This window comes from Meriones unguiculatus, chromosome 8 (genome assembly GCF_030254825.1).
Source record: "Meriones unguiculatus strain TT.TT164.6M chromosome 8, Bangor_MerUng_6.1, whole genome shotgun sequence".
Lineage (NCBI taxonomy): Eukaryota > Metazoa > Chordata > Mammalia > Rodentia > Muridae > Meriones > Meriones unguiculatus.
In genome coordinates this window covers 45,544,980-45,571,814 of record NC_083356.1, presented here as the reverse complement: position 1 = coordinate 45,571,814, position 26,835 = coordinate 45,544,980, and the positions used below count along the sequence as shown (strand labels likewise).

Here is a 26,835-nt window from a genome sequence, read left to right as displayed (position 1 = left end):
TGCACTTGCAGTTGATAGCATGAGTTAACCTTCAAATGCTAGCATCCTCTTGTGTTTAAGAAAACATGCTGGCAAAGTTCTCTGACTGGTTTGTCCCTATCCACTTTGGTAGATATAACTTTGATATTTTAAGTTCATCAAAATTAAAAAATATTGTTTTAACTGTTTCTTAGTCTACTCAAGTAGAAAGTAATCCAAATACGATATATTGTTTATTTAGAGAATACCAAGGCAAAGCTACAACATGTGAATATAAGTTTCCGGCCAGCCTAGAGTATGTACTGTATGTAAGAGACTCTATCCCCTCTCCAAGTCATGAACAAGGCGAGGAGCCTCTAAGTGTTTCCATGTTGGTATCTGGCCCCCACTCAAGAGCAAAAGCCAATGCTGAGTGGAGAGTTGTTTTCTTATTTAAGTCATGAACCCTACTGTCACTGGTAAAGTCACTGGTACTCTGTTGGAGACTGCTAGCTTGGAAGCAGTTCATAGGCTTGAGTCCCCAGTGTGTCTTACTCCAAGGCTGAAGAGGATACAGTATCCTACAAGCCCGCCATGCTGTGGCAGCTGCCCAGAAAGCAATACCACTGAAGTTCTAGCTGTTTACACCTGATCTTGGCACCTGAAAAGAAACCCATGCTCCACAGATAGAGGATATGCAAATACCTCAAATTTAAGCACCATAAAAAAGTTATGAAAGATAAAAGTAAAAAAAAAAAGAAATATTGAACTTTATGTACCAAGCAAATGCTCTGTTTAAGTGAGCATGACTAGTCCTCAATTACTTGATGCAAAATCAGCAAGAATTCACAAAACTATAAAATAGGAAAACAAATTAATGTATTAAAGCCCCTAAATAAAGTACTTCTCATCAAAGTATAGAACTTCAAAGCTTTCATTCCCTTAACTATTTAATTCTTTACTGTGGAAAAGTTTAGATGTTAGTTCTGTTTTAACTAACAATTGAAAGCTGATCAAGGACACATAATATAGACTGTAAAATTTCTTGCTTTAATAAAAATTATTTAAATAGTGAAGAAAAAATTCTCTAGAAAAAAACCATTAATATTTTTAAGGCATATAAAAAAGTATCTGAAATAATGGAAATTGTGATTAAGTACATTATTCTGTAGTTTTATGGCTCTGCTATGACTTTAACTAAATCTACAATTTTTTAGAGTACCAATGAAAAATATCCCTACAAATAATCCCATCTTTCTCTAATATCTGAGAGCACAGAAAGTCAACTGCATATTATTGTGATCTAAAGACAAACAAATAGCACTAGAATCCATTGAAATGGGAATAAACCTACCATCCAGATGCTTTTAAATACTTGTTAGAAAATAAATAAATAGATGGATAGATGGATGAATTAATTGATTGATTGATTGATTGATTGATTAATTAATTCTGGTCAATCAACATTCTGTCTGCATCTTTCTGGTTCAGATTTTTCTTTAACCTAAAGACTGTTTATTACTGGGTGGTGGTGGTACATACCTTTACCCCTGGCACTTCGGAGGCAGAGTGAGGCCAATTTCTTGTGAGTTCAAGGCCAGCCTGGTTTATAGAGTTCTAGAACAGCCAAGGCTACATAGAGAAACCCTGTCCTTAAAAGCTAAAGGAGGAAAAAATAAAAGACTTTATTGTAGGCATAAGGATATTGTGTAATTCAAATGCTGATTTCTGTATCCCCCATATCTGATTGCAATCCTTGTTCTAAGAATTTCCTGTTTCAATGCTGTGTAAACACTGCTCTCCAAATGTCCCCTGATATGCCAATAAAGCAGCTAGCTTTAAAATGGAGAGAACAGGGCTGGACTTCCTGCCAGCCGGGGGAGGAGGAGTTAGAAGAGAAAGTAAGGGGATTCAACCATAGACAGATATCCAAGAGGGACCAAAAGAGGAAGGAGCTGCAGCAAGAAAGCTACACAGTGCAAACATCTCTGAGATATACTCAGAGAGGAAGTCAAATTAGCTAGAGGGTTAAGAACAGATTAATAACTGCTCAGTTATTGTGTTGTGAAGCTTATTATTAAACAGATATAAAGGAGTCTCAATATTTGTGTGAAAGCTGGGTTAAAAGTTAAACTGAGAAACAAACACAGTTTTGTAAAAAATAACCATAACATTTTGGCTTACCAAGCGTCCCCAAACTTAAATGGAAAGTAAAACTACGGAGCAGTTTCTTAGTTCTGTTCCATAAGGGAGCAACTATGGTGTCTAAGACAGGAGCTCATAGCTCCCTGATTTGTCAACCCTGCCCCCGTTCCCCAAAACACCAAGGTCTCCAGCCTACTGCAGAAAAACAAAAACTGATAAAAGTGTCAGAGAGACAAAGTAGAAGCAGTTCTTTTGGCCCTAACAGAAGAAGAAGAAGAAGACGAAAAAGAAGAAGAAGAAGACGAAGACGACGACGACGACAACGAAGAAGAAGAAGAAGAAGAAGAAGAAGAAGAAGAAGAAGAAGAAGAAGAAAAGCCTCTTTAATATAAGCTTCTCAACGCCTGACTTTCATAGCAAAGGCAAGAAGCTAATCCCTTTGAGAAGGGGCTCTTGCAGACATGACTCATGGTCAGAGGAACAACCACTTTATGGACCCAATAACTTCCCAGACTGGCAGAGGGTCAGGATCCCTTGAGGGAGACAGAAAACAGAAACAACAACAACAAAAAATCTCTCCCTGCAGGCAAGAGCCAGAGACAGACTAAGAAGCCCCAAACAATCTGAAATGGTAAGGTCTAGAAGGGAAAGTGAAAGTCTAAAAAAGTAAAGTCCTTAGGGAGAGATTTTGAGATTAAAGAAAAGATTATTTTCTGTGTTGAAAATGGAGGAAGACAATGACCCGGGGCTTCTGGATTCCATTTATTTGTTTCTCTTAGAATATAAATAATTTTTTCCATGACAATTATAATTTTGTATATCCTCTTGGAAGAGATCAAAATAAGCCAGATTTATAGAAAAAAAGAGAGAGAGAGAGAGAATGAAAAGACAGATGCTAAATTAAAGGCCATAGAACAGAGGTTGGAGGAATTTTTGAATCAAAATGTAGAACCTTCAGAGAAATCCAATCTGTAATTTATAATAACACCAAAAAGAGGTAGTTCCAGATAAGAAAAATCCACAAAGGCTTGAAGAAATTGCAAAATGTCAGCACACTGAGATTCTGGACCCAACAACCCTAATCATCAGAAAGTAACTAAAAGGTCTACAGCCCCTTTTTCCCTACTAATCTCCTGCCTAAGGGCATGGGGTTAGAAGGGTGGCAGAACATTAAAGTGTTTGAAAAATTTGAGCCTACAGCCTACTTTTTTTGGTAATGTGAAATTATAGAGCCAATTACTGTAGATTAGTCATTACTAATTTTAATTCTTAAAGCATAATAAAATACCTATCACAATGGTACAGTTAAAGTTTATTAATTTAATTTTATGTATTCTCATGTAAAAACACAAATCACTGCAACTACAATTTCTTTTCATTATTTAAAGATTTATTTATTTATGAGTACTCTGTTGGCATGTATGCCTGCATGCCAGAAGAGGACATCAGATCCGATTTATAAATGGCCATGAGACACCATGTGATTGCTGGAAACTGAATTCAGGACCTCTGGAAGGGTAGACCTCTTAACTGCTGAGCCACCTCTCCAGCCCCCAATCACAGAATTTATAGCCAAACTTTCATAGCACTAAAAATATGGTGGCAATTTAAAAATAGAAATATTCTCCATGGTTTTCAGTTTTACACTTATGACATTTTTGAATATTATCTATTTTTCTGTCAAACACGTTTCTTTCAAATCAGTGCCGTTAGAAGCATTTGGTACAAGCTTTCACAGGAACTGTTAACAAGAAGACCTTAAAGACTCTGGTTTTAATTGCTTCTCAGAGCCTTGGTGTAAAGTGCACAATAGTCTGTGGCACAACAACGCCTTTCTCCTGTGTAACCTCACCTTGGCGAGACAGAAGCACGCCGACATTCTCACTCGGTAGAAACACTGCTCTTGCTCTAGAATATCAGTGAGCGCAAGGCGCGATGCTGGGGTGGGGAATTTCTCCAAGGCCAAGATGGATTCCTGCTGAGCAACAACATCTCTCTCATATCGGAGCTCATACTGCCACATAAAATCAGCCTGCTCAAATTCCACCTTCCGCAAGACAGACATATCTGGGTCTATCCTTATCCACAACAATGGGGAATCAGCACTAGGAGAAAAATACAATTTTAAAACTTTAGCTTTTACAACTTACCTTTGGGAAACAAAAACAAGGCAGACACTACTCAGACTCTCCTCTAAATACAGTATTTTCATGCTGTTGAGTTTTATTGGAACCATATATCAAACAAACTCTTTACTATGTTATGCTAACTTTCTCACATTCTTACTAACAAGATCTTTAAAGATATGAGAAGTTGTCACACAGGATACCAAATTCCAAATTTTCCACTAAAAATATTACTCTGGGTGTTTTTACCTGCAATTATGAGATGTCAAAACACAAAGGATACAAACTTTCTTTGTTCAATGTTCTATAACCTAATGAATGACTAGAGTATAAAAGTCATCCCTTTTTAGAAATTCAAAAAGAAAACATTTATTTTACTGAATTAATTTTAGTTGACATTTAACTGTTAGACTCATGACTTTTTTATCAAGAAAGTTCTGAATTCATAATTGAAGGTCTACTGTGTTTTTTCTCATGTATTTCTCAAGTAACATGCAAAGAGAAAATCAAGTCTGTCAATATTTTAATCAAAATAATATCATTTTGCAATATTAATTGATTCAATACTGTGTGCTCATGATGTACTTGGTATAAAAATATTTAACGCTTAAGAAATATCCCTCAGCTGGGTGTGGTGGCACACGCTTGTAATTCCAGTTCTTGGGAGGCAGAGACAGATGGCTTTGAGTTTGATGACAGCCTGATCTACAAAGCAAGTCTAGGACAGCCAAGGCTACACAGAGAAACCCTATCTTGAAAAACCATTTTCCCCCATGTAAGTCTGAGAAACACTACTCAGGAGCCATCAAGAGACAGCAAGAAGGCTGTGAAGCTGAAACCGAGGCCATGCCAACACTACTGCACTTCCTTTTAATGACTCAACCAGTCTGTACAGAATTTTATATCACTAATGAGTTATGATTTTATTTAAACATTTTTCTAACAGTTTCTCTTGACTTTAAATGGTTTTAAAAGCACACATTTCAAAGACAATTACATACTTTTAAGTAACTTACTCCATTGCAGAAAGATCCATGTCAACTTCTTCCCCATTCATCAATGGGATTTTTTTCTTCTTATTCCTATATTTAAAGAAAAGTAAATTTGAAAATTGTGGATTTCCCAAGTCAGAATGGAACTATTGAACAGGCAAAGTTCAAATAAAGGATTTTGAAAAACACTAAAAGATATACCAAAAAGGAGTAAACAATGAAACGGAGTTTAGAAACAACAAAATTGACCTTGAAGCTGCAGAATATGGATGTTGATTTTTCTTATTAAAAGTTAATGGAAAGCAAATCAACCTGGGATACACAAGACTCTCTTCTCAAAAGAAAAAAAAATATTTAAAGCTTGACATAGTAGCACAGCCTATAATCCCAGTACTTGGGAGCCAGAGGTACAAGAATCGCCTCAGCGCAGTATGCAGAGGTCTAGGACAGCCTGGACTATAGAGTGAGACTCTATTCTAAAAGTAACTTACATAAATATAAAAAAACTTAATTCCAAAGACAAAGGTTTTGTGTGTGTAAGGGTGCATGCCTGCGATTCTAATTTTTGGGAGGTGGAAGTAAGAAGATCAAGGCCAATAGGGCTACATGAGATCCTGTCTCAAGAACAACGAACCAGACTTCAAACAAAATATGTGTGGTAACGCTACCTTGAAGTACCATACAAGAAAAAGCTAGCAGGCAAGGTGTTCTTCCTGTGAACATTTTCCTGGAATTCAACTGGAGTTTTGCACAGGCGTTTTTTCATGCAGGATTTGTAGTTTCAGCTCTAGTTTACAGCACTTATGACTCACGGCTTACCTTCTACTTTTAGAGTGGCATGGTATATCATGTTTAAGGCTGTTTTCTTCAATTTGCAAAGTATGGTTGAAGGATCCATCTAACTCTTGTACTGTTACTTTAAGTGGTCCCTTTAAAAAAACAAGAATAACAGCAACAACTTAGCATTAAAGACTGCTTGCTAGAAAATGGTCAACATATCCTTACATTTAAAGACAGATAAATCAAAATATAAATTAGCCAGGTATTGTAACACATGCCTTTAATCCTAGCACTGAGACAGAGGCAGGTATATCTCAAAGCCAGCCTGGTCTAAAAAGCTGTCCAGGACAGCCAACGCTCTGTTACATGTTTACACAAACTTTCTAAGCACCACAATGTAATGTCCAAATTGAAACCAGATAGTGGAGTAGAGAAATCAGCATTTGAATGAACAAGCGTACAGTCCACAAGCATTATAGGAACAGTGGTTACACCTATCCTTGTTTTGTAAACCTGCCTAAGACATATCTGATTGTTTGGTTAACGGCCTATACCAGAAGGCTACTGATTTTTTTGGGTTAATTTCGTATCTAGCCACTTTGCTGAAGGAGTTTATGAGCTGTAGGAGTTCCCTGGTAGAATTCTTGGGGTCATTCATGTGTATTATCATACTGCAAATAATGATACGCTGGCTTCCTCCTTTCCAAACTGAATCCCCTTGATATCCTTTTAATTGTCTTATAGCTCTAGCAAGGTCTTCAAGAACTATTTTGAAGAGATATGGAGAGACTGGGCAGTCTTGCCTTGTCCCTTACTTCAGTGGGATTCATTTAAGTTTCTCTCCAGTTAGTTTGATGTTGGCTACAGGCTTACTGTATATTGCCTTTACTATGTTTAGATAAGTGCCTTGTATCCCTGATTTCTCCAGGACTTTAAACATAACATTTGCTTAGCCATGTTCATAGCAGCTTTATTCGTAACAGCCAGAATCTGGAAACAACCCATGTGCTCCTCAATTGAGGAATGGATACAGAAATTGTGGTACATTTACACAATGGAATACTACTCAGCAATTAAAAACAAAGAAATCATGAAATATGCAAGCAAATAATGAGAACTAGAAAAGATCATCCTGAGTGAGGTATCCCAGATGCAAAAAGATACACGATATATACTCACTTATAAGTGTAAAGACATATAATACAGGATAATCATACTAAAATCTGTACACCTAAAGAAGCTAAGCTAGAAGGAGGACCCTGGGTAAGATGCTCAATCTTCATTCAGGAAGGCCAATGGGATAGATATCAGAAGAAGGCGAAAACAAGGAACAAGACAGGAGCCTACCACAGAGGGCCTCTGAAAGACTCTACCCAACAGTCTATCAAAGCAGATGCTGAAACTCATAGCCAAACATTGGGCAGAGTGCAGGGAATCTTATGAAAGAAGGGAGAGAAGAAAGACCAGGAGGCAACAGGAGCTCCATAAGGAGAGCAACAGAATCAAAAAATCTGGGCTGATACTCCCAGGACCATGCATGGAGATAACCTAGAACCCCTGTACAGATGTAGCCCATGGCATCTCAGTGTCCAAGTCGGTACCTAGTAAGGGGAGCAGGGACTGTCTCTGAGATGAACTCAGTGGTTTGCTCTTTGATCACCTCCCACTAGTGGGGGAGCAGCCTTACCAGGCCACAGAGGAAACCAATGCAATCAGTCCTGATGAGACCTAGATGAGGCTAGAGTCAGATGGAAGGGGAGGAGGACCTCCCCTATCAGTGGACTGGGAGGAGATGAGAGAAGGAGGGCAGGATTTGGGAAAGGGCTATAGCTAGGATACAAAATGAATAAATTTTAATAAATTTAAAAAATAAAAAAATAAAGGCCTATACTTGTGTAGGGTAAGCATGGGTAAGCTCCCCAGGCTTTGAAGGACAGGAGAGTCAGGGGAGGGAGACAGATGAGAAGAGAGGAGGCAGGAAGAGTCCAACAATGGCTTGGCATGGGGAAGGGACCACGTGGGCTGGAACGACTCCCAAGGATGGCGTAGATGGAGAAAACAAGATGAAAAATATAAACAAGTGTATTGGGATTATGGATGGAAGGTAGACCAGATGAGGATGATTGAGATGGAAAGCATTGGATGGAGGCTGGGAGATAGATGGTGAGGTTACTGAGATAGGTAGGAATATCTACCCAACCCAAGGTAAATCAGGCAATTATAAAATCTAACAGATGTCAGTGTCGTATTTGATTCTGATAATGGGTAAAATAATACTGCCACAATAATTATAGGGCCAAAAAAAAAAAAAACAATATATAGCCCCACACTCATTTTTACTTTCTACAGCTGGCACTGGAGGCAACAGTGCAAAATGCTATGCTAGAAAACCACTTACCACATACTTCTGAGTTCCAGGAGATGTGTAATCTTGTTTTATTTCTAGTTCTAAAACATTTCGTTTTCTATTAAATGCAAAACTTCCATAAAACTTTACCACTCCACTCTGGTCTCTGAGGAATTGTAAAGGAAATTTTATACATTGAAATGAAAATGTGCAACAAAACAAAACAGTGTTACATTAATAAGTTTCAAATGCGTTCCCACTAAAGCAACGTCTCAAAGTACACATTCTATCCCAGGTGGCAAAATATTCAAAATTCTTTTGAAAACTGTTTCCCAGATTGAGCAATTTTTCTAAAACGTTGAAAAGCTTATGTTTTAAAGTAATGCCACTGTACTCGATTACTCATAGTACCTTGAAGTGAAAAACGCAAAAACTGCCAAGTTCCAAGATACCAGTCAAGTTGTGCCAAGCCCTAAGCACATTTTAAAATCACCAGACCATTTCATCTTACAAGTAATGCTATAAGCCTGTCTGCTAGAGTATTTACCTTATCCACCATGAAACCTGTTCATATTAAAAAGTACAAAATATGCCAAATTTTATAAATAGAAACATCAATGTTTATACACAAAACAGAACCCAATCTTTGGAAGGCACTTTAGAAGATAAGGTCACAGCTCAGTTATTTCCGTTTCTTAAGTATCAATGGATTCCCTCCCTCTTTCCAATCTCCCACCTAGCCTATTCCCTTCAATACTTCTGAGCTGCTACTCCAAAGGATACACCCACTGCTTTATTAAGGGCTGGATGTCTTTGCCAGAGACGTTGGAAATGGACTTCAAAAACCCATAGGTGGAAACCAGCATCTGGCTCCACATGTGTGACTGGAACTTCTGAGACGAAGCAGTGCTGGCCAGACTCAGCAGCTTATTGAAAACCTACAACGACAGAAGCATGTATAACACTGTTTCCAATGGTACACTTCACCCAGTCCGCACTGCAGCGTCATGTGATCATTTACAAAAGATAGCAATTGCAATTTTTGGGTTAAATACTATAAGCAAGAGAAACACAGAAATATTTAACCAGGATATAAGAGAAACTTTACTGAATACTAACAATGTGCTAGATACAATATTGTTTATTAAGAATTAGAAGCACAATATTTCTTCCAAACTTTACACAGTATTCAAAACTAAGAATACTCATTAGGAAACTAGTCATGTCTGATATGTGATAAATCTCATGTGTTCTACTTCAAAAAGGGGAATAGGGAGAAGGAGAGGAGCTGTGGCTTAGTGGGATGACATTTACCTAGCACACGTGAGAGTATCACAGCTAGTTAGCATTGCAAAAGTGAATTCATGAATGACTATTAACAAAGATCTCTATCGTTCTAGAAAGTACAAATGTCCTTTCATGGCAAACTTTTCTCATTTTATATTTCTGTTCTTCAATCTTTAGAGAAAAGTTGTATTTCCATTTTTACGATATCACAGATTAAACCTCATATCACATTACACCCCACCCACATTAAGCAACAACTCTCAATGTACTACTTTCTCAGCAAAAATAATTTTTAAAAAATTTTTGTTTTAAGCTTGTCTTTAAGAATGTTATCAATGAGGGGGTAAAGAAAGCTGATATTTTTATAGCATCTATTAGTTTGGGAATGTACCTCAGTGGTACAGCATTTGTATAGTAAGTACAAGACCATATATTTCATCCTCAGCATCTCAAAAAAGAAAACTAAAGAAAAGACAGAATGGAATGGAATGGAGCAGGAGAAAGAGGCCAAACGCAAAGTCACACTATGTATTTATGCAAGTAATCTAACTATCTTGATGGTACTTCATCACTTATATTTTAACTACTTATACTCAAACTTACTTTAAAATATAGCAAAACTTAAGAAGAGCAATGAAGTAATGGGTTGTGCAGTCTTCTTCTGGTGTTAAATAGAACATCTGAGGCCCGGTGGACGGCAAAGGAGTTCCTATACTGAGGCCTTCAGAAAACATTTTGTGACACTGCAAATATGAAGCCTGAGTTATGTTGGAGACTCCAAGATGCTAAAGGTGATAGAGCCAGGAAAATCCACTAACACGAGCTGCACACAAGGAGTGCAGCTGAAGAGACCGAGGTATATTAAAGGCAGCAAAGCTGGAAGGGCTAAGTCAACTAAGCCCTTTAACACTGGACACAGAGTTAAGGGATTTGGAGTTTGTCCTTCTGGACTTCGGTTTGCCTCTTGCTTCGGTCTTGCTTCTATTCCTCTTTTTGGAATAACATATTGTCAAGTATGTAGTTTGCTTCTGATTTTACAGAGGGTTATAATTAAGAGACTGCTTGCATCTCAGAAGAGATTTTGGATTTTGAAACAGCATTTTGACTGACAGACTGTGGGGACTGTTGAAGTTGAACTAGAATATTTTATGTGATGACATGGCCACAAGCCTCTGGGAGACAGGGAAGATAATGTGATGATTTAACTGCAGTGTCCTCCATGAGTCTCAGGCATGTGAGCATTTGGTTGCCAGTTGGTAGCTGAGGATGAGGAAGTGTGGCCTTATTGGAGGAGGTGTGTCACCAGAAACAGGCTTTGAGGTTTCAAAAGACTCCATTCCCCTTACTGTTGCCCAGTAAATTGTATGCTAGCACTTACTTGCAGCATAAACTCCATGCTGATTCTGTTCTCAATCAGTCTCATCACAAGGTGAGCTTTACACTGAAACATAGTATAGTATTCCCAGGACAGTGTGTGTGGATGCTTTATTGAAAAGTGGAGGTGAGACGCGGGGCTGAAAAAAAGTAGATTCACTTAATATAACAAATCTTACTATTAAAGAACAAAATAGAAGACAGACTTTAAATTTAATGTAAGCAATTTAAGCTGACAATAATTTTCCAATATTTTAAAACATTATGGTAAATTTTATACAAACATTTTCACACAACAAATACCTAAAAGCTGTTCTTTATGATCCTATACATAGAGCAGAACTGCTGCTATCTTAAAACAACCCATTTTAAAACTGATCAGTTCTAAATACCTCTTAAAAGTATACCAAATTATATTCTCACAATCGATGTTTGTGTGGTGTTCCCTCCAAATTCAGTTTCACCCATACACATAAAATAACGAAAGGAAGGAAGGAAGGAAGGAAGGAAGGAAGGAAGGAAGGAAGGAAGGAAGGAAGGAAGGAAGGAAGGAAGGAAGGAAGGAAGGAAAGCAGAAGAGCAGAAGGCTGGGGTGCAGCTCAGTTGGCAATGAATGGGAGAATCCTCGGGTTTGATACTGAGTACCAACAACATATTTGAAAGGTATGGTGGTCTATGGCTTTCTGTGTTCTGTTAACATAAACCGTCATAAAACTGTTGCTGCACTGAAATACAGTATTTGGGGAACCCTGCATCTGTGTTCTTGGGACAGGAGCAAGCACCCTTATCTGGCTCTGGGATAAACTAGCTCTTATATTCCCTTTTGAGGCTAGAGTTGAGTTGTGTTTTTGTGCCAACACCCTCAAAGTGCCAACTTGCTTATTCCTAAACAGGGACACAGAATGAGAGAAGGATAGGACCAAAACAAACCAAAGCACAGCAGAGTAACACTTATATACTATCATTCTATGTCCAGCATCTAGGCCTTATTGTACAAGTCAGGTATGTGTCCCAAACTTCTTGTACAGCCTGGCACTTGCTATCTCACTTTAATAACACATGTGGTTTCTGCCTTGGGCTGGTTCAGCTCCTTGCAGCTTTCCCTTGTAGGTTTCTCACATCTCTAGCCTCCTGCAGTCTTGACTACATCTGTGGCTTCATTCCTGTGCCCTTATGCACTGCAATCTCAGAGGCTAGCTAAGGGAGCCTGACCTTGCCACATACTGCTTAGCCTCCCAGGTCTTCCACTGCAAGCTGGGTTCAGGTCTTGATGACCTCAATCAGGCAGCAGGCTTTCTTGGATTCAGCTGTATTGCCTGTGGGTACCCATATGGCTGAACTCAGAAAAGCATGTTCCCGGGGAGCCAGGCTCAATCAGAGACCTCTAGAGCTTGCTTCTCAAATCGAACTTTTTCTAGTGAATTTATAATCTTTTTTCCTTATACCCATGACAGGTGAGGATACAAGCACTTCCTGAGAAGGCCTCGGGGTCTTTTTCTACAGTCCCAGAGCAAAATACTTTGCTTCTTTAACAGTCTTAATCTCTTCAGCTGCTACCTTTCTTGGCCCTGACTTTATGTTTCTTTTCTGGCCAAACTTAAGTTTCTTTCTCACAATTTTCACAGTAAATCTGTCTGAAAACAGCCAGCAAAATCCATATCAAAGCATATAAAACGGGCTACCTTGAAATTTCAAGATAGACAAATATAGCCTGTTCTTTGCTATAATTTGACATGCATGGCCTCTAGCCCAATTTCTGATAAAGTTCTTAGTCATACCATAAACTTCCTGAGTTGCTCTTTACAGTCCATATTTATCTTGGCATTTGGTCTTCTGAGCTCCCAACAGTATTGTCCACTAAAGTTATAGCATTCTAGAGACAATGAAGCCCAAAACTCCCAACTATTCCAAATTCCTTTCAAAACTCAATTTCAAAACATAATCATGGTTTAGTTTAGAGACAGTAACAGCTCTACCTCTGGCAGGAATTTTCTGTGCTAAACTTTTTGTCTGTAACAAAAACCTGAGCAAAACGACTGAGAAGCGGAAGAATTTACTGCGGCTCAGTTTGACCCAACGTTTGCGGGAAGGACATGGCAGAACACAGCTACAGTCTCATGGAGGCCAGGAAGAAGAAGAAAATGCATGCAGGATTCCTCCTCCATTGCTTTCATTTTTCTAGCCATGTGCCTCCTATAGCTACAGGATAGCGGCCCACATTCAAAAAGCTTCTGGTCTGCTCAGTCCTCCTGGAATCAACTTCCCAGACTTAGAAGTGCTCTTTACCAATCCCCTCGGCATTTCTCAACTGAATCAGGTTGACAACTGAGACTAACCATCACAACAAGCACAATAACCACTTCCACAGTTAGGTCTGAACATGACTAGTATGATGAAGATGAATTAGAAATATTAGCATATCAAACAGAAAAACCTTACATTTCTAAGTTCAAATTCATTTACGGTCATCTCATGAGACACAACAGAAAAGCAATGAGGGGCACTAACAACACTGCCAGTCTACAGTGTCATGCTATCATTATGGTTCTGGTCTTAGAGAGCCTTAAGAAACACGTGATCCTATAAGTAGCAGCCCATAAAATGAGGTTTATAATATCACCTCAGAACAGTAACATACTTATCCTTTTCTTTTCCACCACCAAATATGGGATGCAGTAAAACTCCCCCAGTTTTCAGTTCATATGCCACTATTTTATCTAGCTCCTAAAAAGATACAAAAATAAGAGTCATTGAAAATTTCTTCATGCAACAATCTTTATTACTAGACCACAAATTTGCTTTCCTGGAATCAGATATAAATGTAAGATGAGTAAACTGTCTCTTGAGAATAATTAGTGTTTTTATAAACAGAAAGAAATACACAAGCTGGCTCAATGTTAAGATTCAAAAATCTCTATTTTGTGACTTCAGGGCTCTCCAGCAGATCATCAACTTCTCTTTATGTCTCTTCTCAGCCTCTCTAACGTGTCCTCTAAATTGATTAATATTTTGTATCTGAGTACTAAGGCAGTTAAAAAGAAGCAAGTCTGAGCTATGTTAATAATCTATCAATTTAAAGTTCCTCTGTTCTTCTGTTTTGTTTTGTTTTGTTTTGCTTTGTTTTGTTTTGTTTTGTGGGGAGGGGAGGTTGAGTCAGGGTTTCTCTGTGTAGCCTTGGTTGTTTGTCCTTATCTTACCCTACCTCTGTTCTTCTGTAATATATAAAACCCATTATAGTTTAAATAAATAAAAAAACTATGTTGGACATTCATGAATAGTTTAAATAATATAGAGAAAAGAAAAGTAAACAGCATTATAAGACGGCTAAAAGCTAATTGGATCCTATCAATACAGTTGATTAGCCATGTACTTTACTAAATAATTTAACCTCTTTGTGCCTTAGTTTCTTCATATGTAAACTGAAGACAATAAAAGAATTAAGATAGTCAGTAGTGGTGTATTACCACTGCAAGTGGTAAGTTATTTCCCTCCTCTAAAATGAAAAATGGGCTCTACCAGTGCTGAATGTATGACCTCTCTGGACAGAATGCTAATTTAATAATGATATTTTAAGGTAGGGATTTTTCTTTCTGAAAATAATGAATTTAAAGATCTAATCAAATTCAATGATACCATTAAAATATCTATGTGCATGATGAGAAATAGATATAGAAATACTTTTTTCCTTCATCTTTAAATAACAGGAAAATACTGTGTCAATGAAAGAATATAAAGTAGCTGTTGAAGGCTACCTGACATATAACTAACTATTACATGTGAAGCACCGTTCATACTACATGAGCAATGTGCCACTATCCCCAGGGGAGTAGACATTACCACCACACAATCATCACCCAGTTGAAAGATATAGAAACAAACATAGGAAGCACAGTTATAATGATTTTTTCCCCCTGAGGATAAAATTTTCATTTTATTTAAAAAGAGTTAGCTAGTTCTTTACAATTAGTAAAATGGAGGACAAGAGGATCACAAGATGGGTGAAAGAGTTTGCCGAAGTGCCTAAGCACCTGCACTTGGTTTCCAGGACTCACAGTAAGGAGAAATATATTATCCAGTAAATTGTCTTGAGTGCACACACACCCTGGCATGTGCACTGGCCCCAACACACACACACACACACACACACAAATAAATAAGTAGGATAAATAAAGGACAAAAGACTTGGAAATCAGGAAGATACTAGCATATATTACTGATTAACAAGTAGAGAACAAATCTAGTTTTTGTTTACCTCTTTAATCCAGTGGCGGTACTCATTAACACCAAAGGTTTTTTTCATCCAGAGTCCATAAATATAACCTGAGATCCCTTTCAGCACCCATTCATCAGACCTAAGGAAAAGTCAATAAAACGTTTAATCATTATAGCCTGTCCAAGGTAAGCAGAGGCAGGTGGATCTCTGTGAGTTCGGAACCAGCCTGATCTACAAAGCAAGTTCAGGACAGCCAAGGCTACACAGAGAAACCCTGTCACGGAAAACAAGGGAAAAAAAAAAGCCTGTTCAACTGTCCAAGCAGGGTCAAAGAAACTAATGGAATCAGTGTGATATGTGCCACCTGCTGTCTTAAGGGAAATACAGGCTATTAGCATAATATCAGGTTCTTCAAATGCTTTAGGCTGAGTTGCCCAGTATAGTTCAGTGACAGCGATTTCCCAGCATGCTTGCATTCCTGGGCCTGCTCTTTAGTGCAGAAGACAATCAAGAGCCCACACTGCTTTACCACCTCCTCTAAAGTTGAAGTGAGCAGTGCACTCACTGTGGCAGTGGTCCTGCTCTGCACGCCACTGTTCAGACTGTCTGCCACTAAAGAAGTACATATCCACCGTCAGGACTGCTTAGTTCAAAAGTTTACATGCACTAGTGTGCTGGCACTCTTCACACTTGGAGGCAGAACAGTCAAGAATTCCAGGTTACCCTTAGCCACATAGTCGACTAGGTAATGTTCTATCTCCAAAGATCAAAACAAAATCCATGCTCTTGGACTGGGAGTATCTCAAGTGATACAGTGCTTGCCTAGCATGAGCAAGGCCCTGAGTTACTGGAAACTCCAATCCCACCTTCTTTATTGTGACAACCAGGCACAATTCTCAAAACCCAGGCTTTACAGTGTCCTTAAGCTGAACTGTTTAATGTTTGCACTTTCTCCAGAAAATAGGCAACTCACAGCAACCACTCATTCACTGACATATATCTATCATATAAACACAGTAACGTTAAATTTGTAAAAAAAAAAAAAAAAAGTGGAGCCCTGCATTATTAAAATATAAAAAGGAATTACAATCTCAAGGAAGTTTTGTACAGAGCTGTAAATTAACTCAAGTAGCCAAGAATGGTGACTTCCCATCTATAATTCTAGCACTCAGAGACAGGCAGATGGCAGGCTAACCTGGTCTACATTGTAAGTTCTAAGCCAGGCAGAACAGTGTAAGATAAGATTAGTTCTCAAAAAAACAGACAATACAAAATTCATCTCAAGTTAAAGAAAATGAAGGTTTTCTGTTTCCAGTGTTGGGGCTCCAGCTAAGAGCCTAGCACTGTACCCCTGAGCTGTGCCCAGCACCAAGTGTGCTTCCCCTTCTCTGCTTTCCAGAGAACTGGCAAAAATCTAAACTAAAAGGCTAACTTCCTACACCATTACTATTACTGTTAAAGGCAATTACTTTGCTTTAAAAAATCATCTCAAACATTTTTCCACAGTTGAACACTCACATTAGAACTGTAATTAGTTTTCTCTATATCCAAATCTGTATTATATACAGTTAAAACATTTTTCAAAATTTATATTTTTTTAGTAAATTATTTAAGTAACTCTACTGTTTTGTTTTTTTTTCAAACAGGGTCTCACGATATAAATGGGACTTCATCTCAACTTGCTACATAGATCAGAATGGCCTTAACTCAGAGATCTACCTGTTCAGTGCTGAAGTTAAAGGTATGCCCTGCCTTTTATACTGACTTAAAAGCCATTAAAAAATAAATAAGATAAAATTTTACTGTTTTCTTTTTTCTCCAGTCTCTCAAAATAATCCAAACATTTATAAATTATGGGCAACAGTTACCTTCCAATGCAAGAAAAGTAAAGGTAAGAGTGAAGCATGGTGGCGTATATCAGTAATCCCCTGGGGATGTGAAATGAAGGTAAGATCATCAGCATCAGTTTAAGGGCAGACTCAGATATACAGTAAGCTTGAGGACAGCATGAGCCACAAGAAACCCTGTCAAAGAGCAAAAGGGGAGGGGAGGCCAGCTTTCTTGATCCTTTGGCTGAAATTACGCACCAAGACATCCTGGATATGAAACAACCAAAGAACTGCTGTGCTAAGGACTGTGCTAAGCAGCGTCTGGTCAGCGGCGTCTCGTCTATAATCATGGCACTGTGCAGAAGATTTGTGCTGAAAACCAAAGACGTGGAAGCAATTTAGGACCAAGGGATGCACAGCCAGACAGTCAAAACACAGTAACTGAACTCCTAAAGCAATATAATTTTAGGTTCAATTCAATACAGAAGAAAAATTTAAGAATATTCTCCCCAAAATTATTTTAATATTTTCAAAATTTATCTGAAATTCACAATCTGCCTAAAGCAAAGAACAGTATTTTGATTTCAACTTTATGTGCATTAGTGTGAAGGTGTCAGATCCCTTGGAATAGGTATTACAGACAGTTGTGAGCTGCCATGTGGGTGCTGGGACTTGAACCCGGGTCCTTTGGAAGGACAGACAGTACTCTTAACCACAGAGCCATCTCTCCAGCCCCTTGTATTGATTTTTATAAAAAATATAAATCACTGTTTTGTAGAGTGAGGAAGAAACGGTGTTAATCAGAAATGAATCCTAATACAATGGGGTTACTTATTTTCAAAATTCTTTTCCCCAGTTGGAGGCAGAGGCACACTCCCTAAGCTAGCATTCAGTCTGGAATACAGGTAGCCTGAAACACATAGTGAGGAGACACTGTCTCCAGAAACCAGAGAACCAGTAACAAAAATAAGAGCCTTCTCCTACTATCAAATGTTGACACTCTCTTATTCTAAATGCATTCTTCCATTTAATTTTTCCAAGTTTGCACTAGAAAATGCACAGTATTAGCGTCCCAAATTACACATGAGAGCTTTTAAGAGACAGGGGGAAAAAAAAAAAAACAAACCTGCCCTTATAAATTTAGAACTTTTCCCTGGGGGAAAAAAAAGGTAAAAAAGAAGGACTGAAACAAAGGGGAAAAAATGGTATTTTTGACAAATTGATGACACCAGTACATTTTTATAGTGCTACCAAAAAGACATACTAATTACTCGTATGTAAAAGCTACACATTCACAAACATTAAAAACTAAACCAGAAATGGAAATGTGAATGCTAATTGTGGAGGAAGGTACTATGTGTTACTTCCTTATATAGGAGGCTGCGCTGTAACATTTTTTTAAATACCAGATTATCTATAAACTCAAATCATACCAATCATACCTGAAGTTCAAAACCAGTCTTAAATCTGCCCAGTCACAGCTTTTCACTTCATCGTTATTTTAATTTAGGCTTTCCCCATTTGAGGAGACACTAACCTAAAAATGCTCATAGAAGCATAAGCGGCCACTTCAACGTAAGCCTCATCAATGAAGACAGTCTTAAAACAGGAGTATGGATAGCGACAAGTCAAAATTTCTTCATAAAACTCAAAAACTTCGTGAAGGTATGATGTGGTATGTTTAAGTAGCGGAAGAAGTTGAGGCAAACAAAAATGAGTAACCTGAAAATAAAAGAATAAAATTCAAAGAAAAGGTATTCACTTTTTAATAAATTTCATAATGTTGAAAATAGCTGTTGTAAAATTAGTGGGCTTTTCAGATCAGGTTTACAAAATGTTCATTGTGCTAAAAAATTAAATTTAAGACGGATTATATGAAAAGCTTACACACAATGAAAACAAAGTGGTTCCAAATTAATTTTCTTCTCTTATGCATAAATGAGAAAGTATTAAATTTTCAGGCTTAGAGTAATCTCCTATGTGTCCAAACCTAGCGATTACTGCATAGTTTATAGTAATATTTTAGTAATTTTTGTGTGTGTACAATGTTGAAAACTGATTCCAAAGTCTTTCACATGCTAGGCAAGTAGCACTAAACTAAATCTAGAAATTAACAGTTTATGCTGCCCAACATGGTGGCTCATAACAGTAATTCTAGTTCTTGAGAGGCTGAAGTCAGCCTCAGCTACACAGTGACAGCATAAACCAGCTAAGGCTAATCAGACAGAGCTGTCTGTATACCAAGAATTCCAGCCCTCCTATTATGTTTCAGCTGCAGGCTGAATGCTGGCGAGCTGAACACAGGTGAAACATACTGTAGTAAGGAGGGAAAAAATACTCAACAGAAATAAGAGTCATGATTTTCACAATAAGCTAAATTCAAAACAAGTATCACAGACTGTCTTATGAAACGATTCTATATCAAATGAATGAAGAAGCCAGGAGTGGTGGCACACATCTGTAATCCCAGCACTCCATGTTCCAAGAATAAAGTTGTATGAGAATTCTGAGTGCTTATGGAAAAACTCCCAAGAAACCAAGACAAGAGTCTTGTACCCTGACCAGTTTCTTCGAAAACATGGAATCGTTCTTGGGAAATGCTTTTGTTCCCCTCCCAGGTGTAGCAGATAGGAGTGAGTTTATTTCAGAGTATTTATTACACCTGGCTATTGTTTATATACCTCTATGGAAAAACAAGTTTTTGCCACGTGCAGCCACAAACAACTTGTCTCCCACATGCGGCTTGGACCCTATGATTGCACACTTTACTCATGTGACCCCACTTAACCCTCAAATTATAAGCTGCTCTGAATAAAGTTGGCACGGCATGAGACTTAACTCCTTATTCATCAGCTCTTTCTCCCAGGTCCCGCTGCCTCTAGAGTGGTAAAGAGTATTATCTCAAGTGTAAAGCCAGCTGGAGCTACACAGTGAGACTGTCTAAGAACAAACAACAACCTAGTAATAATGCTTCATTCAGAAGATGACATCACAGTCAATCTTTTCATGTTACACAGAAGTTTGATAGATAAAAGCTAGATGCAGTAGTATATGCCTCAGTGCTCAGAAAGTTGAGGCAAGAATAGTATCTTGAACATGAGGAAAGCCTGAGCTACTCAACAAGACTGTTAAAGAAGAAACAAACAAACAAAAACCATAAAAACAAAAGCAAAAAACAAGACAAAACAAAATTAACCTAAAATAGTTTGAAAGATCGGGATTTAAAAAGTAGATACTACAAATGGAGTCAAGGCCAACAGGAAATATTTTCTGATTAGAAAAATGAACGTAAATGTAAGTAAAGTATTTTAAAAATATGAAAACTTAAAATTTTTTTCTAATACAGTACTTAGCATTAAAAAAAAAAAAAAAAACAACAACAAACCACAGCCAGGTGTGGTGGCACACACATTTAATCCCAGCACCCAGGGAAGCAGAAACAGGTAGATCACTGTGAGTTCAAGGTCAGTCTGCTCTATAAAGCAAGTCCAAGACAGCCAAGACTCCACAGAGAAACCTTGCCTCAGAAAAATAAAAAAAAAAAAAGATTAAAAAAACTAATCCAAGCACACCCTAAACAGAGTGTAAATTGCTTTCTAAAATTAACCATTATCACTAATTTCATCTATGTCCCATCTCTAGAAGTTGAAAAACTGCAATTTGGAAATTAAAGCACAGGCACAGTATAATGGAACACATGACTTCAAGGTTAGTGTATACTGCACAGAGAGACCTCATTTTTAAAGAAAAAAAAAGTAATAAATAGCAAGGTTTATTCTCACTTAAGCATACTGAGGTATGGTTAGAATAAGAGCCAACAAACTTATCAAAATGTTTCCTTTCAAATAAATGTGATGTAAAATGTTTTCTTTTTATTGACAGTCTTGACATTTAAGGACAGCACTATTTATCTATGCCTTTGTCTTCCTGAGTAAAAGTACAGAGGAGAATAAACGAGTAAAATGACTTACCTCATGCATATATGGATCTACGAGTATTTCAAAAGGTCCAATGGCCAAGGAGATATTGGACGCTGCAGTAGGAATAGTAAGCATATAATGGAACGTCTTCTTTCTCATATCATGAGTATACACCGTCTCTAACAAATCTCCATTGGACACAGCTACCATTGCAGCATCTACTGTAAATTCTAACTTCCAGGTACACAACTCAGAGTATGAATCAACACATGGGAACCAAAATCTGCAAGCAGATTGACAGTACAGATTATACTTTACATTTAAAATCTCTGGTCAGTTTTTAGGATATGACAGAATCAGTACATGGCACCAAAATATAAACACAATCTTTGGCTTAGAAGAATTAATAATCTGAGGAAAAATACTCACATTATAAAACATTTCAATAACATAGTGAACTACAGAACATAAGACTGACTGGATTACAATTTTACATAAAGATACAGGTCTTTATGTAAACCTACCGATGTTAAATAACAACAAAAAGCTAGCTACAAAGAACACAACCCACGAATGAGTCCATTTTAAGTTCAAAACCAAGCACAATCGATGGTATTTCAGGAACAGGGCAACCAGACAGAATGCCAGGGGGCAAGCTGACCGGAAGCAGAGGGGACTCCGCCAAGTGCTAATGTTTTTTGTGTTGATCTGAATGTGAGCTCAATAGTTTGTTCACTCGTGAAAAGTTACTATCTTTTTGTATTTAAATGTTGTAGCTTTCTAAACTTCACTATAAAGTTAAAGAATAGAGCTTAGAAGATTATTTCAAAACCATTTCCTAAAGGGAAAGATGAAAAAAAAATGACAAGACTGAAAAGGAATAACCAACACAGCATGACTCAGAAGCAGCTTTGTAGGGGAGGGAGAGTCAAGCTTATACCTGCCATTCTAAATAAATACACTGCATATGCAAAACATACAAATGTAACTTTAAAAATTAAGTTAATTGAAATATATGAATTTATAATCTACCTTGTAGAATTCTGATACCCACAAGAGAAGACATGAGCACCTCTCTCTGCCATACTTCCCTCTACACTGGGTACCACAAAATGAAGACCTCCTTTTGGCTGATCCAAAGAAAAATTAATATGTATCTTCAGGACCTTTAACTCTGCAATAAATAAATATATACATTTATTGACATGTAAATAGGCAACAGTAACCTACATAATAAAGATGCTACAAGGAGAACCACAGCCTGAGCACTATATTAAGAAACCACAGAGCTGCTCTGGATGCAGCTCCAGTGGCAGGGCACTTGCCGAGATGCTAGAGGTCTAGGATCAAATTCCACCATAGAGAAAGAAAGACACTGTGCTGCTTGGCACAGCATAGGCTTTTGCATGTTTCCACTTAAACTGGTTGAGAGCTTGCCTCCCATCTATCAGCTGCTGCTTGCAGTCTCTCACAAAGCACAGCACCACTCACAGGATATTCTCTTCTCAACATTTCTGACAACATGTAATGTTTCCAGAAAAAAAATCAAAACCCCTAATATGGCTGCTTTAAAGCCTGTCAACTCCAACTGCAATTCTATTTTTCAAGTTTTTCTCCTTTTGTTATTTTTTTCCAAAATTGTCAACTCTATTTGACTTTGGAGACTAAAGGAAGGGAAGTAGGGTGGGGAGGATTACTAATGAAACTGCACCATCTATTATGTTTTTAAAATATGTTTTGTTTCCATATAGTAAAACAGCCTCACAGGGCATGGTGGCACATGCTTTTAATTCTAGCACTTGGGAGGCAGACACAGGAGGACCTCTGTGGATTGGAGGCCAGCCTGGTCTACCCAGCAGGTTCCAGAAAAGCCAAGCTGTTACACAGAAAAGCCAGAGCTGTTACACAGAAAAACCCAGTCTCAAAAGAAAGCAAACAAATAAAAACAAAAAAAAGCCTCTCTAGCATTAGATTAAAAGTAATTATTTTAATTTTCCCCTCATATTACAAGTGCATGCACATACAAAGATAAGCTTCTACATGTGCCCTAAACTGAAGAATACCACTATTTTCTTGCCTGCCCCTAAACACACTGAAAACAAAGCCAAAACAAACTGTTTTCTTTATTTTTTCCTTGACGTTCACAAGACTAAGGTAGAAAAAGTTTTCAAACAGTAATTTTAATGGATAAATTTTTAGAGAAAGAATAGTGAAGATCTACAAAGGATAAACTCTGAGTATTACAGAGCATGTGAGAAGAGCCCGCGTCTAGCTTCTGCTCTATCACAAACTAGCTGAGTGAACTTACCTCGTGGGATTTGAGAGGACTCTTCTAAAACAAGGGGAACTAGGACCGCTGATGCTGCTGACATGCTACTGTTCTAAGCAGAGCTGACACCACATGGCACATACTCTAGCCACATGATCTTTAAAACACCTTTCAGCAAAAGAGCAACACAGAGCTGGGTGTTGTGGTACATGCCTTTGGTTCCAGTACTCAGGAGGCAGAGGCAAATAGATCTGAGTTTGAAGCCAGCCTGGTCTATAGCATGAGTTCCAGGGAGGCAGGTTCAAACAAACAACAACAAACAAACAAAAAAACAAGTGAAAGGAGCAGGTGGCACAGCCTAATGACAGAGAACATGCCTAACATCTATAAAGCAGTTTCACAGCACTACAGAAACAGTGAAACCAGTTAATTTTGTAATAGCCTATGGACAACATATTCCTATCAATCCAGGACCCTAAAGGAGTAAAGACTTTTCCAATTCCTTCTGTACATTTCCACTGGTTAGTCTATAGTTTAAGCATTGCTAACTTTCTGGCTTCTAAATTTAACAGGATTTTTTTCAAGGTATTATTAATACATTCCCAGTGTTTTACCATCAACATGCTTCCAGAGCTCTGAGGGAACCTTAATGCAGAGTTCTCCATTCCCCGCATCAGGATCAACAGCACTAACCGCAGCTGCGTACGCATTGGAAAAATAATTAAGATTTCTCCTAGGGAGATAAAAAGCCAATTAGTAATACAAACAAGCCACACACTTCACCAAGATTTTTCTAAATATCAATGGGCATCAATTATTTCTAGGTTTTATGTCTTTTTACACAATTTGTAAGAATACTTTTTTAGCCAAGTTAACTATTCCTTATGCTGTTCAATATGTTAAGAGCTATTAACATGACTGAACATGGTAGAGCACACCTTTGAACCCAGCACTCTGGAGGCAGAGGCAGGAGCATCTCTGTGAGTTCAAGAGCAGCCTGGGCTCAAAACAGGAAGGAAAGGAGAAAGGAAAAAAAAGGGGGGGGAAGGAAAGAAAAAAAGGAGGGAGGGAAGGAAAGGAGGGGGGAAGGAAGGAAGGAAGAAAACCAAGAGCTAAAATGAACTATTAAAGAGATCACTGTGTTAACATTTTTCATTAACTCTGGAATGACAAAAATCACTATTTTTCTGATATCACTGTAAAGCTTTAGACCATACCAGAATCACTTAGGTTTGCCTAGCACAACTTCTGGGACCCTATCCTGTCTGATTCAGTAAGTAGGTTTGGGCTAACACTCGAGATTTGCAAATCTGAGAAGTTTCCTACATGACACTGATGTTGCTTGTCTGGGAACACACTTTGAGAATGACTGCTTTAAAGCCGTATGACACATTCTAGGCTAGATAAGATACCATCTTGACTAAAAAGTTCATAACTGAGCTTGGCATCCCACTACAAAACACCAAAAATCATGGAAATAATATAACTTAGTGCCATCAAAGCTTTTAAAAAACGCCCTCAAATAGTTGACAGTGGATATAATATTTCATAAGATACTTTCAAATAGTGAACTAAAGTTAATAGACAATAAAATAGCGAAAACATTTAAAGTATATCTGGTCTGAAGATGATGGTGACTATTCAATTAATTGAATCAATTTCTTGGTATTTACGAAGTGAACACTTACAAAAGCATTAAAACAGAAACATGGTTAACATAATGTACCAAAAATAAATGTACTGAAAATTCCCAGATAATACTTCTTTAAAGTCGTAGTATGAAGCAGAGAAATTTAATAACTTACTTTTAGACAAAGGTGGGGAAATCTTGAGCAAAATTTGAACAGTAAAAGCAACAGAAATTATACAACATATAGGCCTATATAATAATAGAATTTTTTTTTTTTGAAAAAACACTAACCCAATCTCTAAAAACCATGACAGTGACAGAATGACTCAGAAATATCACCTTCTTAACGTGTATAACTTACTGTTTTGATTCACTGTGACAGACTTCTAAGGTTGGATCATTATAAATAAAAGCAGCCTCCAAGTCATTGACCCTGACCCGGTATATTCTGCACTGTTTACTGTTCAACTTGATTCTATTCAAGTTCGCAACTGTAGGAAATACAGTGAGCTCCACAAATCCCTGTAACAATAAACAAGATCTACAATAAATGCCAGAGTGCTGTAGGAATACACATACATGTATAGACATATTTTTTAATTACTGCTTCTCTATGCTACCTCCAAAGATAAAATTCTAAATAGCTACATACATGTGAGTGCTCTCCAAGAATCTTCATTTCACACATTAATTGGGCCAGTGACTGAACTGAATGAGTACAGTTTATCTAGTCTTTACCAGTCTGGTCCTTCCTTCACCTGTGCTACCTGTGATAAGTAAGCCATTGTTGGCTAGAAAAGTAAAACCCTTTACTAGTCTCAAATACAAGAGTAGACTGAAAAAAAAAGGAAAGAAAAGAAAAAGGGCTAGAGGAACAGAAAATGGTAAAGGATAGAGACAAAACCAGGAGGTTGATGTACAAGATTCTGATGGCACGAAGAACTTGGGATTAAAAAACTACACTACTAAAGCTAACGAGTGTGAGGCTCCTCGAAGGAGATAAACGAGGAAATGTATGTACTTCCAAATACTGAATGATTTCCTGCCAAGCAGTGCCATGTCATAAACACGTCAACCATGCTACCAAAGGGGCGTGCAGTCCTTTTAAAGAAACTACTATACAACTGACAGCCAAATACTCTTACCAACATCCGACATTGACTCAAATGGGAAAGACAGGTGAATATGGAATGCATGTCCAGTAATTTCCATACGCTTGATTGAAAACTGTTATGCTTACACGTGAACTATGGGGGGGAGGGCAGAAAATGTTTCTGATGCTACGTAGCGAGTATGAGGATTTTAGAGATCCTAACAGGAGTATATACAAGCAATGAGTCAGCACAGAGGACTAGATATAATGGCACTTGCTACACATCAGGTACCATACTACCTTCTTTAGGTACTCTCTAATCCCAACTCTGAGAAATACTAACTCTGAGAAAAAAAAGTGCTACTTGAAACATTTTGCACAAAAGCGCAAGCCCTAAGAGAGATGTACCACTGGAGAGTATTCTAAGTGTTAACTTTTATACATAAATTAATGAAGGTAAGAAAATGCTAGCGAGATCTAGGTCTATCTCTTTATACTAGTTTATAATCCTCTGGGCACAAGGGCTTTAAATAAAATTCCTGAATATTTTCTGTATAACCTTTAGACCAACTCCTCAAAAACATGCAATTTTACAGCCACTATGCTTCCAATTCCCTAATAAGAGGCACATACTCTTAAATCAAAAGATCAACATTAATCAATGATTTAGAGTAGAAAGCAAACACCAAAATATTGTTTACAAAAGTTTTGTATTTAAAAGTACAAATCGTGGTGACACATGCTTGTACTTGTAACATCTAGAGGTGAAGGCAGGAGGATGCCCACAAGTTCGAAGCCAGCCCAGCCTACATAGCAAAATCCTGTGTTGAAAAAAGAAGAGGTGTAAACCATAAGGCAATGTAGCAGGAAGC

General features: G+C 37.7%; 1 protein-coding gene across 2 annotated transcripts in view; it reads right to left on the bottom strand.

Moving 5' to 3' along the window:
- Window positions 1-26,835, bottom strand: part of Taf2 (TATA-box binding protein associated factor 2) — a 61,913-nt gene that overhangs the window by 31,620 nt on the left and 3,458 nt on the right. For both annotated transcript variants that reach the window (XM_060389411.1, XM_021650065.2), the window contains exons 3-16: window positions 25,232-25,392; window positions 23,855-23,973; window positions 22,004-22,145; window positions 21,023-21,254; window positions 18,589-18,773; window positions 17,310-17,423; window positions 15,262-15,361; window positions 13,648-13,733; window positions 11,014-11,149; window positions 9,132-9,286; window positions 8,400-8,514; window positions 6,041-6,150; window positions 5,246-5,311; window positions 3,956-4,208 (exon numbers count right to left, since the gene is read on the bottom strand). In XM_060389411.1, coding sequence (XP_060245394.1) covers window positions 3,956-4,208; window positions 5,246-5,311; window positions 6,041-6,150; window positions 8,400-8,514; window positions 9,132-9,286; window positions 11,014-11,149; window positions 13,648-13,733; window positions 15,262-15,361; window positions 17,310-17,423; window positions 18,589-18,773; window positions 21,023-21,254; window positions 22,004-22,145; window positions 23,855-23,973; window positions 25,232-25,392 — 1,974 coding nt within the window. The remainder of the gene's footprint in view (window positions 1-3,955; window positions 4,209-5,245; window positions 5,312-6,040; window positions 6,151-8,399; window positions 8,515-9,131; window positions 9,287-11,013; window positions 11,150-13,647; window positions 13,734-15,261; window positions 15,362-17,309; window positions 17,424-18,588; window positions 18,774-21,022; window positions 21,255-22,003; window positions 22,146-23,854; window positions 23,974-25,231; window positions 25,393-26,835) is intronic.